The 15,519-nt window shown below is 45.9% G+C and overlaps 1 protein-coding gene across 16 annotated transcripts in view; it reads left to right on the top strand.

The window, feature by feature from the left end:
* The first annotated feature begins 4,505 nt into the window (after positions 1–4,505).
* Positions 4,506–15,519, top strand: part of CEP164 (centrosomal protein 164) — a 59,273-nt gene continuing 48,259 nt past the window's right edge. For 11 of the 16 annotated variants that reach the window (XM_032472779.1, XM_032472783.1, XM_032472786.1 and 8 more), the window contains exons 1-3: positions 4,507–4,656; positions 10,528–10,630; positions 13,393–13,504. In XM_032472779.1, coding sequence (XP_032328670.1) covers positions 10,549–10,630; positions 13,393–13,504 — 194 coding nt within the window. In that variant the 5' untranslated portion in view covers positions 4,507–4,656; positions 10,528–10,548. Of the gene's footprint in view, positions 4,657–10,231; positions 10,424–10,527; positions 10,631–13,392; positions 13,505–15,519 lie in introns of those variants that run through there. The other 5 variants (XM_032472787.1, XM_032472781.1, XM_032472790.1 and 2 more) reach the window with 2 other exon arrangements.

Below are 15,519 nucleotides of genomic sequence, written 5' to 3'. Positions count from 1 at the left end.
TCGCTTTTCCCTGGGATCGCTGGGAAGTGTAGTCTTCCCATGGCGGGCAGCCCGGCTTCCGGGGTTGGTGAGGGGTCTGGGATGCCCTCTGCTGAGATGGAGTCCACCCTGCAGGACCCTGGCGAGAAAGGTTTCCTGGGCCCTGGCAGGGCGAGAAGGGCCATCGGGAGAGAGCGGTGGCTGACCTCTCTTGTTCTGTCAGTCCTTCATCCGGCATTTCTGGAACACCCACCGTATGCCAGGCACTCTGCCAGGTCCTGGGGCCACAGAGAGAAATTAAATGCACATGCACCTACAAAAATGATGGGGCATTAACGAGAAGGGATTTGGGGGACGGTTGGGGGAACTGGGAAGACTCAAAGGGAGGAGGTGGTATTTAATTTGAACCTTAAAGAATGGGTGGATTTTTCAAAAGCAGAGATTTGGGAAGCAAGAGTCAGGGGGTTAGGAGGGGATTCTAAGTAGCCAGTGGAATAAGCAAGGGCCAAAGGAGGAAGGTGTAGGGGCAGCCTGCCTTCTCTGGAGCCTGCAAACTGCAGGCAGGTGAGATACAGTCGGGGCTTCTCTCAGCTGAATCTTTTTTGCCTTTGGTGCTTTACCTGCCCTGACCTCCACCCCAGATGCTGTGAATCCTCAGGATCGTCATGATTTCTGTGCTGTCGGTGAACTAAGGGTAAATCACTGTTGTCAGCTTTAAAAGGTTATTACTCTGAGAAGTATCTTGTATGTTAATTGGTAAGAGCCTTAAAATGAAAAGCTTTAGAGCTAAAATAGCTTAAAGGAGAAAAGCTGTATGATTATATCAACGTACTATTATTTATCATATGTGGAAAGCTGTTGTTAAAATTCAGTAGTCCTTCTGATAAAAACCAAGAGGAAACTTGTTAAACAAGATAACAGAAAATCATAGAAAACAGTAGTAATTGGCTAAAGTTATTTCCATGAAAGTCAGGCTTTGGAAAGAGAAGGTCATTATCACTACTCATCCCACACAGTGTAGATCAGTTTAGCTAACTCAATGAGATGAGAAAATGGAGCAAATATTAGCAAATTATATGCAGGCTATATAATATGGATAGAAAAATCCTAACCAATAAGGTGGCTGGATACTGGTTAAACAATAAAAATCAATAGATCAATGTATGTGCGGGAATTTTGTATATGATAAAGCTGGCATTCATATTAGAGGGAAATAGATACATTAGTCAGTAACTATTGTTGGGAAAACTGGCTATTCTTTTGGAGAAAAGAAAACTAAATTCCTATCTCATTTAAAAATAAACTCCAGATAAGTCATAGAGCTTAACATTAAAAATAAAACAAAAATAAAAAATAAATTAAAAAGAAAACTACAGGGAAAAATAGAAGTATATTTTAATAATCTTATGTTGAAGAAGTTTTCTCTAACAAAACTCAGAAGGTTTTTTTTAAAAAAAGGACAAGCTTGACTACTTAAATTTTTAAAACTTCTGTAGAGTTAGACTTCCAGTATTCCAATTCTGGTTCTGCCACTTAGTAACTGGTAGACCCCAGGCTGTAATTGATAGAAGAACTTCAAATGGCCAATAAATAAATGAAAAAAAAGTTTAACTTCATTAACAGTGAATTAAAACAATATTTAGACACCCTCATCACCATTTTCTTTGCCTCTCACGTTGATAATATTTGGTTTTGGTGAAGTTGTTGGTTGGACTGTAAATTATTCCATTTTTAGAGAGAAATTTGGCAATGTCTATCAAAATGTGAAAAATTAAGCTCTGAGCAATATCACTTCTAGGATCCTATCCAACAAAAATCCAAGAGTATTTTCAGCCTTGTGGACAACATCAAAACTTTGGAAGCAGAATAAATGAGTATCAGTAAGGAAATGAGACATTTAACCAATGGAATCTTATGTAATCATTATAAAGAGCAGAGTAACTTCTTATGAACTCACCTTGGAAGATGTTTATGACTTGTTAAATGAAAAAAGCACATCATAGAACAGTGTGTACATTATGATCTCATTTCTGTAAAGATTAAAAAGTAGGCATATGTGCATATACATGTATGCATATAAACTTACATCTGCATAAGCATTAAAAAGTCTTCAGTGAAGGTGGGAACCCAAATGTCAACAGTGCTTTCCTTTGAAGTGTGGGATTCCTTCCTTCCTTCTTTTGCTCATTCATTCATTCAGGAAATGTGTTTAATGCCTACTACGTGCTCGGCACTGTGGATGCAACAGGAAATAAAATGGAGAGAGTCCCCATTCTCATGTAGCTTACATTCTAATGCAGGGAGACAGACAATAAAGAAGTAAAATACACAGTATTTCAGATGGTGATATGTGCTATGGGGGAAGAAGGAAGATGGAAGGGCAGTTTGCAATTTTAAATAAGGTGGCTTGAAAGAATAAAGGAAACATTTCACATCTTTTTATACTTCTTGGAAAAATAGTAGGACTGAGCCTTTTTCTTATTATGTGGGCAGTTTTTTTGTATATTACAAGTAAACCATATGAAAAGAGAAGAAAAAGTTCTAACAATGGAATTTCTGACCTGAGGGTAGAGCATAAAATTTGGGACTGATTTGTTTTTTTCTCCCCATCTTTGCAAAATCACTTCTAAGTGTTTATTCCTGACTGCAGAAGATAATCTACAATGTGTGAAACTCTCAGTTTCTCTTCCTCACTCATTGGGCATATTTCTGGCATATCAATTTGTGTGTCATTTTTGTTATTTCCCCCCAGAGACTTGCTTTCTTAATTATGTTTGCCTAAGGGCATTTAAAAATGAGCTTGCATTTCTGAGTACAAACCTATAGGGAAACCTGATAAAATGCAAATTGTTTATCCATGTGGGGCAACCCCATTAACCCCATAGTAACCGTTGTTTCATCAACTTCCTCCTATGAGAGCGCAAGGACCCAAGATAAGGAACAAAAGTTAAGAATTATGGTGGCAATTAATGTCAACCAGATTGATTACAAATTCTTGAACAGACGGACCAAATCTGCAAGTGATTTTTTGAATCCCTGTTTTGTGTAAGATCTGTGGTGGATGAACTGGAGAGCTCTCAGAGTCTCTTCCCAGTCTGGTCCCTTGGCCCCTCTGTGAGACTTTTTAAGGAGGGTGGAGAGGAAGGGGGAGCAATGATTTGTTGTCTGCAGGCAGAAAAAAGGAAGTACAGGCAGAAGTACCACAGAAAAGATTTGAAGTGAAACATGAGGAATACATTCTGAATATCTGCTTTGGGTCTGGGATCAGGATCTGAGTGGTGCTGGGACCAGTTTCAGGAGTTAGCCGGAGATGGATACCTCTCCACAATGGAGACTGTCAAGGGCTGCTCCAGGTGCTCCTCTCCTAGCGAGTAACTTCACTTTTCTGCTCTCCAGCTTTCTCGCTGATGTAATGGCCAGAGCTGTCTTCGCCCCTCTTAACTTCTCCAGAAGGTTGAGTACATGTGAGAGAAAGGAAGATTTGTGCAAACAAAACTAAACCTTTGAAATTATTAGTAGCAACCCTTCTGACAGGGTATGTGGAGGGGCTACACACTATGTCACTTATTTTCTTTCTTTTTTTATTGAAGTATAGTTGATTTACAGTGTTGTATTAGTTTCTGGTGTACAGCACGGTGATTCAGTTATAAATATATATGTATTCTTTTTCATTATAGGTTATTACAAGATATTGAATGTAGTTCCTTGTGCTATATACAGCAGGACATTTTTATTTATTTTGTATATAGTAGAATGTATCTGCTAATCCCAAACTCCTAATTTATCCCCTCCCCTTCTTCCCCTTTGGTAACCATGAGTTTGTTTTCTCTGTCTGTAAATCTATTTCTGTTTTGTAAGTAAGTTCAATTGTATTTTTTTTTTAGATTATGCTGTCATATGATATTTGTCTTTCTCTTTCTCCTTTTTTTTCTTCGTAAACAGACTCTTTGTCATAGTTATGACAGATATTATCCCCTTCTGGTAGCCACACAAACTGAGTTCTGTGCTCTGGTAAAAAGATGGACTATGGTCTCAACTCCTGGGCAGGTGTGCACTGGTTTAGTCACAGCACAGCGGAGTAATTGTGTGTGTGTGTGTGTGTGTGTGTGTGTGTGTGTGTGTGTGTGTGTGTGTGTGTGTTGGCGGGGGGTAGGGGGGCGGTGTCTCTATTACCTGACATTCACATTTTTTTGTTTATTAAAGCCTGAGTGAGTTGATTATTGATGATCAGTGTATCATTCATCTGATAAGAATCACACTATTAAAAATTATGGCCAATAAATTGCCTTAGTTAATTCACGTTACTGTCAATACTGTGAATGATCCTTTCCTTCCCGGGAAGAAATTCCCCTCATATCTAAATTCACAACTCTCTTTTAATCCCTGGCAGAGCCGCATCAACTATCTTGGACTACATCTCCCATCGTGCAACGCGAAATGTGCAGCGATCCGACGGGACCTTTAACCAATCCGATGCCAGAGCTCTCATTCGGCGACCTATTGACTCCGGGTAGAGGCGGGACTCTCAGTTGCTAGATTGATACCCTTTCCGGAAGTGGTTGTTGTTCGCTGCAGGGCAACACCCCGGCGTCCCTGGAAGCGGGGAGCCGGGGTGATGCTGGGGAAGCTGCGCAAAGCTGGGAGCCAGCGCCCAGGGCCTCCGGGGGTTGGGGACAGGTGAGGAACCCCCCGAGGGAGGGGTTGGGTGGTGGGGGAAGGAGGGAAGCGAGAGAGTCTAGGCACACTAGTGTGCCGCCGAGCGGGATGTGCACGAGTGTGGGCGGGAACTTAAAGTGAAGACGGAGCGGCCAGACCAGTGCGCCTCTATCCGCAATCTCTGTGAGCGGCGGACGGGCCTGGGCCGGGGTGCTGGCGGGGCCGGGAGAGCGGGCCCGGGGCCACGGGGTGAGCTTGCGAGGGCGCTCGTTGTTTGTCCTGTTCAGACTTACTGTGCAAGGCCGGCCTTCTGAGCTCTGCTTGAACACTTCTCTTGTGGGGAAGCTTCCCCCCGTACCCGAATCACGGCTGACCCAACCTTAAGCCGTCTTTTGGCCAGCTGGGGAAGTTAGGAAGTTTTTTGTTTTCGTTTATTTGTTTTTACTTTCTTTGCAGTGATTCAGAAATCTCCTTTTTCTGTCTGGAACCGCTCTCCACACTTGCCTTCCACGAATCGTCTCTCTCGGGTTTCCAACCGCCCCTCCCCTCCCCTCCCCCCCAACCCCGCGTCATCTGCCTTTGCAAGCCTCTCCTTTCTGCTCAACACACACCATCTCTGGGCGATTTCACTCAGTTTCAGTTACCATCTATTTAACGGTTACTCCCCAGACTATGGCTCCTGCCAGATTTCTTTTCTTGAGCTCCGACTTACTTTCTGATCATCGCTCACTGAATGCCGCCCCAGCCTTCCTGGTCCTCCAGATCTGTCACTCCTTTGTAGTTTTTGTGTCATGAGGACTTCACTGTTCACTCAGTCAGCCACCGTCTACATCTGGAACTCATTCATCTAATATACGCAGCGGACATTTGTTGGGCATTTCCTGTATCTAGGCAGTGGGCTAGATGGGGCTGTCCGGCAAGGCATAGAAGTGAACAGATAATCCCAGTGTACTGGTTTAAGTGCCCTTGTTGTCCTCCTGCATCCAGACATGACGTGAAGGACTGTTATTCTGCCTCCTCATACCCCTGAAATCTGACCTTTTCTTTCCATTCTCACATCCACTGACCTAGTTCATAATTTCTTGCCTGTATTTCCAGGATAAGTTTCTAAGTGCTCCCTCTGCCTCTGTTCTTGTCCTTCTCTAATTAGTTCTTATAAAGCTGTCAGAATCATCTTCCTAAACTACAGATCTGATCAGGCCAGTCTCCTTTGTGAGATCCTGTCATGGCTCCTCATCATGTACAGGATACAGCGTCAGTCCTCCCAAGCCCTTTATAATGTGCTCCTTGCCTTCCATAGCAGTCTCTCTCCTGCCACCCCTCCCATTGTCCCTGTGTGCTAGTCATGTCAGAGTGGTCAAGAGCTCAGGGCTTTGGAGTCAGATGTGGGTGCATGCATGTCCTGCTATGCCATTTACTAGCTGTGAAACCTTGGGCAAGTTTTTAAAACATTTTTTAAAACTTACTGAGCCTCAGTTTTCTTTTTTGAGCTGTAGGGATAATAACTCCTACTGAGCTGAGAGAATGAGGTGAGATGATATATATGCATATACATATATAACATTAGTACAGGTGTTGGAACATAGGAAGTGTTCAGTGAATATAAGCTTTAATTGTCATAATCCTCTGCATAGGAGGGTAAGCATGATGTCAAGGGATTGGGAAGCTGGTGTATATTGAACAGAGGGGAGCTGGGAATACTTAGCTGGGAGTAGAGATGCCTTGGGCGCTTTCTGTAGATCCAGAGGGCAGAATAGGACAAATAGGAAGTTTCTTAGAAACAGATTTTTGGCTTAATATGAGAAAGACCTTTTCACAGTTAAGAATGATCTAACGGTGGAATTGGCAATAACATCAGTAATACTGCTAAATTTATTGAACATGTTTTGTGTACCAGGAACCATGCTAGGCCCTTTACAAGTATTAATCTCATTTCACCCTCACACAGCCTTTTGAAGTAGATCATCATGATGGTTTGAATTAAACACGTGAGGTTATTGGGGCTTAGAGAGGTGAAGTACTTTGCCTAAGGTCATGCAGCTGGTAAGTGAGAGCTAGGATTTAGTTCAGGTGTTTTCTGGCCCCCAAACTGGTGCTTCAACCATTTTGCTGTCTGTCACTGAAAGCATAGAGAGGAAACATTTGGCAGAGGAAGAGCAGTTTGACCAAAGGTCTTAAGGGCTTTTTCTGGCTCTTGAGATTCCTTGGTTTTATGTTAGTGGTTTAGAGCAGTGGCCGAGCTCCTACAGTTTACATATCTTATTTTAGGCTTGGCTGGAGAATGCAGGAGGGGGCAGAGGCATGGCCCTCAGACGTCTGTGGTTTAACAGGGAGAGGTGGAACACATTCCCAAGAAAAAAGTAAAATTGAGAAAAATATGCCTGTGAACAAAGGAAGACTGTCCTTTGTGCTGAGGTGGTTATAAGTTGACAGGAGAGGCTGAGGTTAAGCCAGGGAGGGCTTCCTAGAGGAGGTGTATGAACCATTCCTTTTTTGCTAGATTCAGGGATTAGCAGGAGATGGGTAAGTGCAGTTGGTGACCATCCCCCACAGCTCTATGGCTCACATTGTGTCTCAGGCACATCTTATCAGGCTTCCTCTGATCTGTGGCTGAGTGCTACATGGAGTACAGTGTGGACGGTTCTGAAGGCATGTCTAAGGTGCTGTGATTGACGGTGATGTCCCTCACAGTCTCGAGCTTGGAGGGAAGTGTTAGGCTGTGTGCTGTGTATTTGCCGTGGCTGATCTCAGGCCTGCTTTCCTAGACGGCTCATCTTCCCTCTGGTACGACTCAGGCCGGGTTATCATCACCTCTCATCTAGGTGGGCTTGTGGTTTCCGACCTCATGTCTTTGCAGCCACTCTGATTTTCTTCCTTCCAATCTGGCCTCCATTCCCGTCTGTATTTCCAAGAGCTGCCAGAGTGATCTTGTCAAAATGCATGTCTGGAAAAACCCTTTCTCCGCTTCCAACTCTTATTTTAAAGGCCATGTTCTCGGCGTGGCCTGGCTTCCACCCACCTGCCCAGCATCATCTCCAACGATGCTGCTTCTCGCTTAGTGTGGTTTTCCTGTTGAAGGGCCTTCACACGTGCTGCTGCTTCTGTTAGAACACCTTTTCCTCCTCTCTTTCTCTAGTCAGTACCTACTCAGTCTTCATCTCTCAGCTTAGGCTTCATCTAAATCATGCTCATTTCCTTCAGAGCTCTAACCTCATTTAAAACCATACACTTCTCTGTGACTGTTGGATTGGTTTGTCTCCCTTCCTCACTCAACTGTAGCTCCAGGGGAGTAGCAGCTAAATCTGTTTTTAATCACCTGTCATCTCAAGTGCAGCAGTAAATAAATTTAGTAGCGGCGCAAATATTTCTCGAATGAGTAAATGATCTCCAGGAGCCATTGAACAAATATGGTCTCTCTTCCCCCGCCTTCCCCATCCCTGCACCTCCCTCCTCCTGCCCTTTTGGCCCTGGCCTTGCTCACATCTCTCCCGAAGCCAGGCAAGGAAAGAAGGTAGACTATACCCTACCCTTATTTTAATCTTTTTCTGGCAGGAAATTTGTTTGACATTGAGTGACTCATGAATTTAGATTTTCCATGGTCTTCCTGATCTTTAAATAGTTAAACACAGACGGTTCTGTAAAGAGATAATTAGGCATTTTGCCACGAGGACAGAGGTTCTACCTGCCCCATGCTTTCTGGAGATGGGACGTGTCGAGGGATAGGTAACATTTCTCCAATGCAGAATTTCTCAAGTGCTATGAGCTGGTCAGTACAATGCCTTGTAAGATCACTGCCTGGTGAATAATGTCCAGCCTAATGTTCAGGCCGCTGTGACTCCTCCCTCCCTAGGGGTCCTTTCCCACTTTCTCGCCATCTCCTCCCTGACTCAGGATTAAAGATTCCGAGGACTCCTTCAGCCACCAGGCCATGGGCCACATCTCTCGCCCTGGTTCCTGGTACTTTTCTGATCTACTTTGTCTGGGTCGGCCCCCACTCATCTCCTCACGTGAGCCTGCTTAAGCATCGCGTCCTCATGGTGTTATGGGTTCTTAGGGTAGGGATCAGATTCCAGTTGGGCTTAAGTACAGCTGGGAAGAATGCCTCTTCCTTTAGCCTTTCTTCCTGAGACAGGAAGTTACTGCTTGGAGGTGTCATGGTTGGAGTGAGCAGGGGCAGAGCCTGGCTCCCTTTAGTCCAGTTACTGACAAAGGGAACCGTCTGTTGTGAGTCCTAAGGCAAGACCGGGATCCCTCTCCAGTGTCACCAGACCTGGGCGTTCCCTGATCATTCATCACAAGCCACGTCCCGACTTTCTTTCTTTTTTTGGGGGGGTAGGGATGTGGAATTAGGTTTGTTTATTTTCCAACAGAGGGGCTGGGGATTGAACCCAGGACCTCATGCATGCTAGGTTTGCACTCTACCACTCGGCTATATATATCCCCCTCCCCCGACTTTCTTTTCAATGACAGGGTCTTCCTACTGGCTTCCCCTGCTCTGCTTCCCCTGCTCTGCGAGGGCTGGGTCACACTTGCTGCCTCAGGTGAAGCAGTGACAGCTTCTGAAGAGGTGGCTACGGGAGAGGTCAGGACCTGCTCCTCCAGTCCCCCTTTGGTCACCCTAGTGTGGCAGACACCCCCTCGGTTGGGGAGGCACTCCGCAGGGCCATCTGCAGCAGCCGCTTTACAGGGTGACTTGTCTCAGGCTTCAATGTGGGAGCTGCTGTAGGGGAGAGGCGCTGTGACCTGGGGTCCCGAGGTAGTTGCCAGAGTCGGGATGGGAAGGGAGGAGCAGTTTTAGAAGTGCACACTTGTCACTTGAAGACTGTGGCTCTGCTTCGTCTCTGGAGCTAGAAACCTTGGATTCAGGTTGATTCCTTTCCACTCTCCCCCCCTACCCCATCCTGGTCCTAGTAAACCACACATCACAGCATCTGTTCCCCGTGTCTGTCCCTTCTCCATTCCTCTGCTTCTGCCCTAGTTTAAGTCCTCATCGTCTTTCCCCAGGCCAGCAGCCTTCTCAGTGGTTTTCCTGACCCCAGTCTCTCGTTTCTCCAGTCCAGCCAGGCCTCTCCTGCCAGAGTTCTCACCCTAAAAAAAGGCCACTCCGTGTCACTTTCTTCCACCAAAGCCTACAGTGACTCCCCTTTGCTACAGAGCAGAGTCAGGGCCCTTCAGCATCGTCTACCAGGCTCTCCACGACCAGACCTGGACCTGGCTTTCAACCCCCGCCCCTGCCATGCACGCTGGCATCGCTGCTCCAGAACACCTTGTCTGCAGGTGCTGTTCCCTCTGCCTAGAGTTCCTCTCTCCACTCTCAGAACTCTTGCCAGCCTTTGGTACCCAGCCCCTTGACAAAGCCTTCCTTCATCCCTTCAGGGGGAATATGTTACTTCTAGCAGGATGTGTTTTGTCCCTTCTGCCTTCTACTACTGTTGGCGTGCTGACCTCCACTAGACTGTAAGCTCCCTAGGGTGTTGTTGAATGTAAATGGGGGTACGTGTTGGGACAGCGTGGCGTATGTTGGTATCCGGGGGGTGTGTGTGCTGCTAGTTATTTTGGTGTCTCACTAGGGTTTTCTAGCAGGGGGTTCTATACTGTTAGTTCTTACTCCTATTTCAGGGGGAGTGTATGAAGTCAAACTCTTGAGAGAGCTAAGTTTCCAGATCTTTTGTGGTCCACGGAGTGTTCGGCAAGGCTTTGGGGGAAGTGTGTCCCAGGGAACTTTCACTGGTGCAGAGCCTGTGAAGCCTGAGTTCTGAGGCCCACCCTCCGCTCTGCCTGGCATCTGGTAAACCCCCCACTCACTTGGCCTGCAGGTGTTGGTGACTTAACTTTCCCCCTTCTAAGCTGGGGCACTGGTTTTCTCTTTGGGTGGGGGTCTCTGGGATCTAGGCGTTCGAGCTCAGACCAATCATGGCTGGAAGACCCATTCGCATAGGAGACCAGCTGGTTCTGGAGGAAGATTATGATGAGACCTACATCCCCAGTGAGCAAGGTAAGAGGCCTGGGTGAATTGTAATAGTGCTTTGAGGGCAATTATGTCTGATTTAATTTTGTTCTTCAGTGAGTACATGCACAGGGCTGTCAGGATAGTTGGGTTGGATCAGGGGTTGGCAAACTGCAGCCCATAGGCCTAACCTGGCCTGTTGCTTGGCTGACCTTGGGTCAGATCAGTGATTAGTTTTACATGAAACTATCGTAGGGGATATCATGAAATACAGTGTGTTCTGAGGCCAGGGAAAACTGAATTGCTTAAGAACAAACTAAAGCAGTGGTTTTTTAAAACAAGAATAACATTGTTAATAACAATAATAACAACATTAATTGAGTGCCACTATGTGCCAGTCTCTACTAAGAACTTTACATGTGTTTCCTTTTCAACCCTCACAGCAGCTCCATGAGTTAGGTACTATTATTATCCCCATTTTACAGATGAGGAAACCAGGGCACAGCAAGGTTAAGTAACTTCCCTGAAGTCACAGAGTGTACTAATTGGGGCAGCTGGCATCCACACCCAGGTGTTACAGCTTTGGGGCTTGCACTTTGAAGCACTGTGCTATTTGGGGGGGAGTGAAGATTTCTTTGAAATTCTTAGGAGCGTGGACCCAGGCACACAGATTTTGCTTATAGTTTAGGTGGTTTACAAGCCAGTTTTGTGGAAGAACTCTTGCATGTGGAGGAGTCCGTGGATCCCACATTAGGACAGGATAGGATTTGTTACAGCATGGGATTTTTGTATGTTTGCCATGTAGAAATTTTGAATCTTTATGTTAAATGTATCAGTCCGCCCTCATGTGGCCCCTGAATTTTGTATCATAGTTAAAAAGGCCTCCCTGCTCTCACATTTTCTCTGGTTTGGTCCCACACCATTCATGGAATAGCGCACCTTTCCCTCGCCAGCTGCGTGCCGCCCGTGTGTGTTTGGGTCTGCTCTCTCTTCTGTTCCATTGGGCTGTCTAGTCATATGCCAGTACCATGCTCTTAATTAACTAAGGCTCAGTGATAAATTCTAATACCTAATAAGGCTGACATGCCCTCATGGCTCTTCTTTTGTGAAAGTTTTCTTGATTATCTTGTCTGTTTTATTGCCCCATGAACTTGAGAATCATCTTGTTCAGTTCTGGGGAGGGCTGTGTGTCTGGGAACTGTTGGTATTTTAGAGAAAATTGTGTTAAATTTATGAATGAACCTGGGGAGCATTGACATCTTTATGCGGTTAAATTGTTCATCCAGGTCAACTTGGATGTTGATCCAAGAACATCGAATTCCTTTCCATTTGTGTCCTTCTGGTGTGCTTCAGGAGTGATGAAGTTTTCTTCATTTAGGTTTTGCACATTTCTTGCTCGGTTTATTTCTTAAGTATCTTTTATCTTTTTCGGTTTGCTGTCATAGATGGGGTCTAACTTTTTCTAAGGATTGATAAAACTTCTCTTCTGCTCAGTCAGGTGTAGACGTCCTAAGCTCGAGCCACCATTTTCTCTTCTGGACTCTGAGCAGCTTCCTAATCAGCCTCCCTGCTTCTCCTCATGTTCTTCTCCAGCCTGTGCTGCACCAGAGTGACCTTATGGTGTGAAGCATGTGGTATCAGGGCTCTGCTTTTAATAATCTTCCCTTTTACTCAGCATGACAGCCTCCGTGGGATTTGCAGGCCTCTGTGGAGCCTGGCCCTGCCACTTGGCCAGGCTCACCCGCTGCCCCTCTCTGCCTCACTCTGCCTGTCCACATACAGGCCAGGCTGTGATGTGTCACAGGCCCTTTGCACCTGCTCTTCTGCCTGAATGCTCTCTCCTCAGTGCTCTGCATGGCTGGCTCCTGTGGTTCCTACAGGATTTAGTTAAGTGTCACTGTTCAACCAGGTTTTCCCATCACCCTTTCTAAAGGAGCGCCCCTCCACCTTGACATTCTGTAACTCACACCTCATTTGCTTCCTTGGTATGTTTATCATCAGCTTTAATACCTTGTGTATTTATCTGTTTACATCTTCAGTGGCTGTTTCTTCTACCAGAATGTAAGCTCCATAGGGACAGAGGCCATTTCTCTCTTGGTCACAGCACAGGGTGACTGGCACATAGGAGGCACTCAAATACTTGCAAAGTGAATGAACCAGTTAGTTCTTGGCTAGCCAAATTCCAGCTGGTCCTTTTTGTCTTTCCTAGTCCCCAGGTATGTCAGCCTCCAAATTCCTCCACTGAGGTGACCCATCCAGGATATGCTAAAGGATAGAGGTGTGAACAGCCAGATAAAGAGATGCACAGGGCGAGGGCCGGGAGGGTCCCAAGTGCAGGAGCTCTGTCCCCGTGGAGTTGGGCTGTGCCGCCCTCCCGGCACGTGGAGGTGTTAGAAGCCCTCTGAACCCCTTGTTTAGGGATTTTTATGGAGGCGTCTTTGTGTGGGTATGATCCCTTGTTACCTCATTTTCCAGCCTCTCTCTGGAGAGTGGGGGCTGAGGCTGAAAGTTCCAAGCTTCTAATCATGGCCTAGTCTTCCTGGTGATCGGGAGTCATCCAGGAGCATACCCAGAGTCACCTCATTGAGACCAAAGACTCTCCTATCACTCAGGAAGTTCCAAGGAGTTTAAGAGCTCTGTGTCAGGAACTGGGACCAGAGACCAAATATTAACAGGAACTGGGGCAGAGACCAGTGTATGTCTTATCAGCTCACAAGACTGATTGTGATTTTCCCTTCTTTGCATCCACCACCATCTCCCTCCCCGCCCCCACCTCTCTTACTCTCCCACCCTCCTGCCCCTTTTTGCAGAAATTCTTGAATTTGCCAAAGAGATCGGTATTGATCCGGTAAAGGAACCTCAGCTGATGTGGCTGGCACGGGAGGGGATCGTGGCCCCACTGCCTGTGGATTGGAAACCGTGGTGAGTCAACATGGGTGCAGCCCACCGGCTTGGCCTGTCAGGCAGAGGGGGCCTGACACCAGCGATCAGCTTTAGCCGGCCACCTTTTGAAGGGTGTCTTGCATAGAGTTGGGGGCAGCCATGGGCCAGTCCTCTGATGGGCTGCCTGATGATTAGGGCCTGAGCCCAGGTCACCTTGATGGTCCCTGTACGGGTTCAGCGCTGATATCCAGAGTCCCAGGATATAAGCTGCCGCCCTGCGTCAGGTCCTCTAGGCCAGCATCAGTTTCAGACCCACTGAGGAGCTGTCACTGTTATTCTTTGCAGACTGAGATGGGTAGTGACCCCTTAGGGGTCCACGATGGATGCTGGTGCTGGAGAGGTCTGTAGTGAGGCTACACCGACTGGCAGCGGTTTCTGTCTCCCCTGACAGCCCATCCCTGGATTTGGGCAACCTGTTCACGAATAGGTCCATATTTGTAGATCCGTGCGTGTTTCCAGTTTTGGTTTGAGCTCTTTGGATTGTGAGAAGCAGGCATTCGCTCAGGCTGTCTCAGGGGAGCAGAGGTTGATGGTGAGGAGACAGACTGGCCGAGGAGGGGGCAGCTACTGCCATCTTTCGCCCCCTGGGGACCCCTACTCTTGTTGATGCTGCTCCGTTCTCATCACACGCACAGACCTCTCTCCACTTGTCTCCCTATGGTCAGTGCCCTGAGTTTACTTCCTGCCGGAGCGTGGGATTTCCTATGTCTGTCCCAGACTAGTCCCTAGATGTCTTAGGGGGTCGCCTCTTCCACAAATATTGTGCATTTTGTGTGCCAGGTGTAATTATCCTGTTCTCCTCTGTACCGCTTGATGCGTTGGCCATGCTTCAAAACGACTGCCATCCTAGCCTTACTCATCTCTGCCGCACAGTCATAATCCTTTCAGCTTCTCCTCGCACGGCAGGCTCCCTGTTCTTTGGATCTCTGTAGCCACCTTTCCTTGGACCTTCTCCAGTTTGTGACATCTTTCTTGTGACGCCGTCAGCACTGCACACAGTATTCCAGGTGCTGAGGACTCACAGTTGTGTCTGTAGGAAAAGTTTGTAGGATGGCTGTTTCTGTTTGGTTTCCAATATCCCCCCCAATATCCGCATTGGTCTTATCTATTAATCTCTTTCTTCTCTTTATGTTTTTAAGTTTGTATATATCTGTGCTGTTCTGCCTTTGGATACATTTTCTAACTAAAAACCACATGAGAAATATAATCAGTAGAATAATACCTTAATGTGCACATGCATCACAGAGGCTAATGCTTTCTCATCCTGGAAGGAAAGCGTGAACTGTTTCTCACTTTTTAAAATAAGTCGTTGAAACTTATGTGTACATGTTATCTTTTACCCTTATTCCCAATCCCATGAGTAATTGCTGTTAATTAGGGAATTCCTTCCACGTCTTTTAATGCCACCACCCCTCAGTGTTATTTTTTTAAACCTGCTTTGCAGTATACTTGGCCCTTCTGTGTCAGTGTGTGAAAGTCTACCTCATTCTTATCAGCTGCATACTTTTCCATGTATAGATGTGTTACACTTTAAAAATGCTGATTTACTTAGCTACTCTCATATTGAAAAGTCTGTAGCTTTCTTTCCAAATTGACCATTATGTGTGGGTCTGTTTCTGAATTCTCTGCTCTCTTCCATTGATCTGTTTGTCTGCATTTATACCAACGCCATACTGTCTTGATGACTGTAGCTTTATTATAAATCTTGAAATCATTTAGGGTAAATCCTCCAACTTTGTTCTCCATTTTCAAAGTCGTATTCTAGGTCTTTTGCATTTCCATATGAATTTTAGAATCAGCTTGTGAAATTCTACAAAAAAAATCCTGTTAGGATTTTGACTGGGATTACATTGAATCTGTAAGTCAATTTGGGAGAACTGACACCTTAAGTTGTACTGAGTCTTCCAACTCACGAACGCAGTTTATCTTTATTTGTTTAGGTTTTCTTTAATATCTCTAAGAAATCTTTATAGCTTTTAGTGTACACATCTTGC

Source organism: Camelus ferus, chromosome 33 (assembly GCF_009834535.1).
Source record: "Camelus ferus isolate YT-003-E chromosome 33, BCGSAC_Cfer_1.0, whole genome shotgun sequence".
NCBI lineage: Eukaryota > Metazoa > Chordata > Mammalia > Artiodactyla > Camelidae > Camelus > Camelus ferus.
This window is presented reverse-complemented; position numbering and strand designations above follow the sequence as displayed.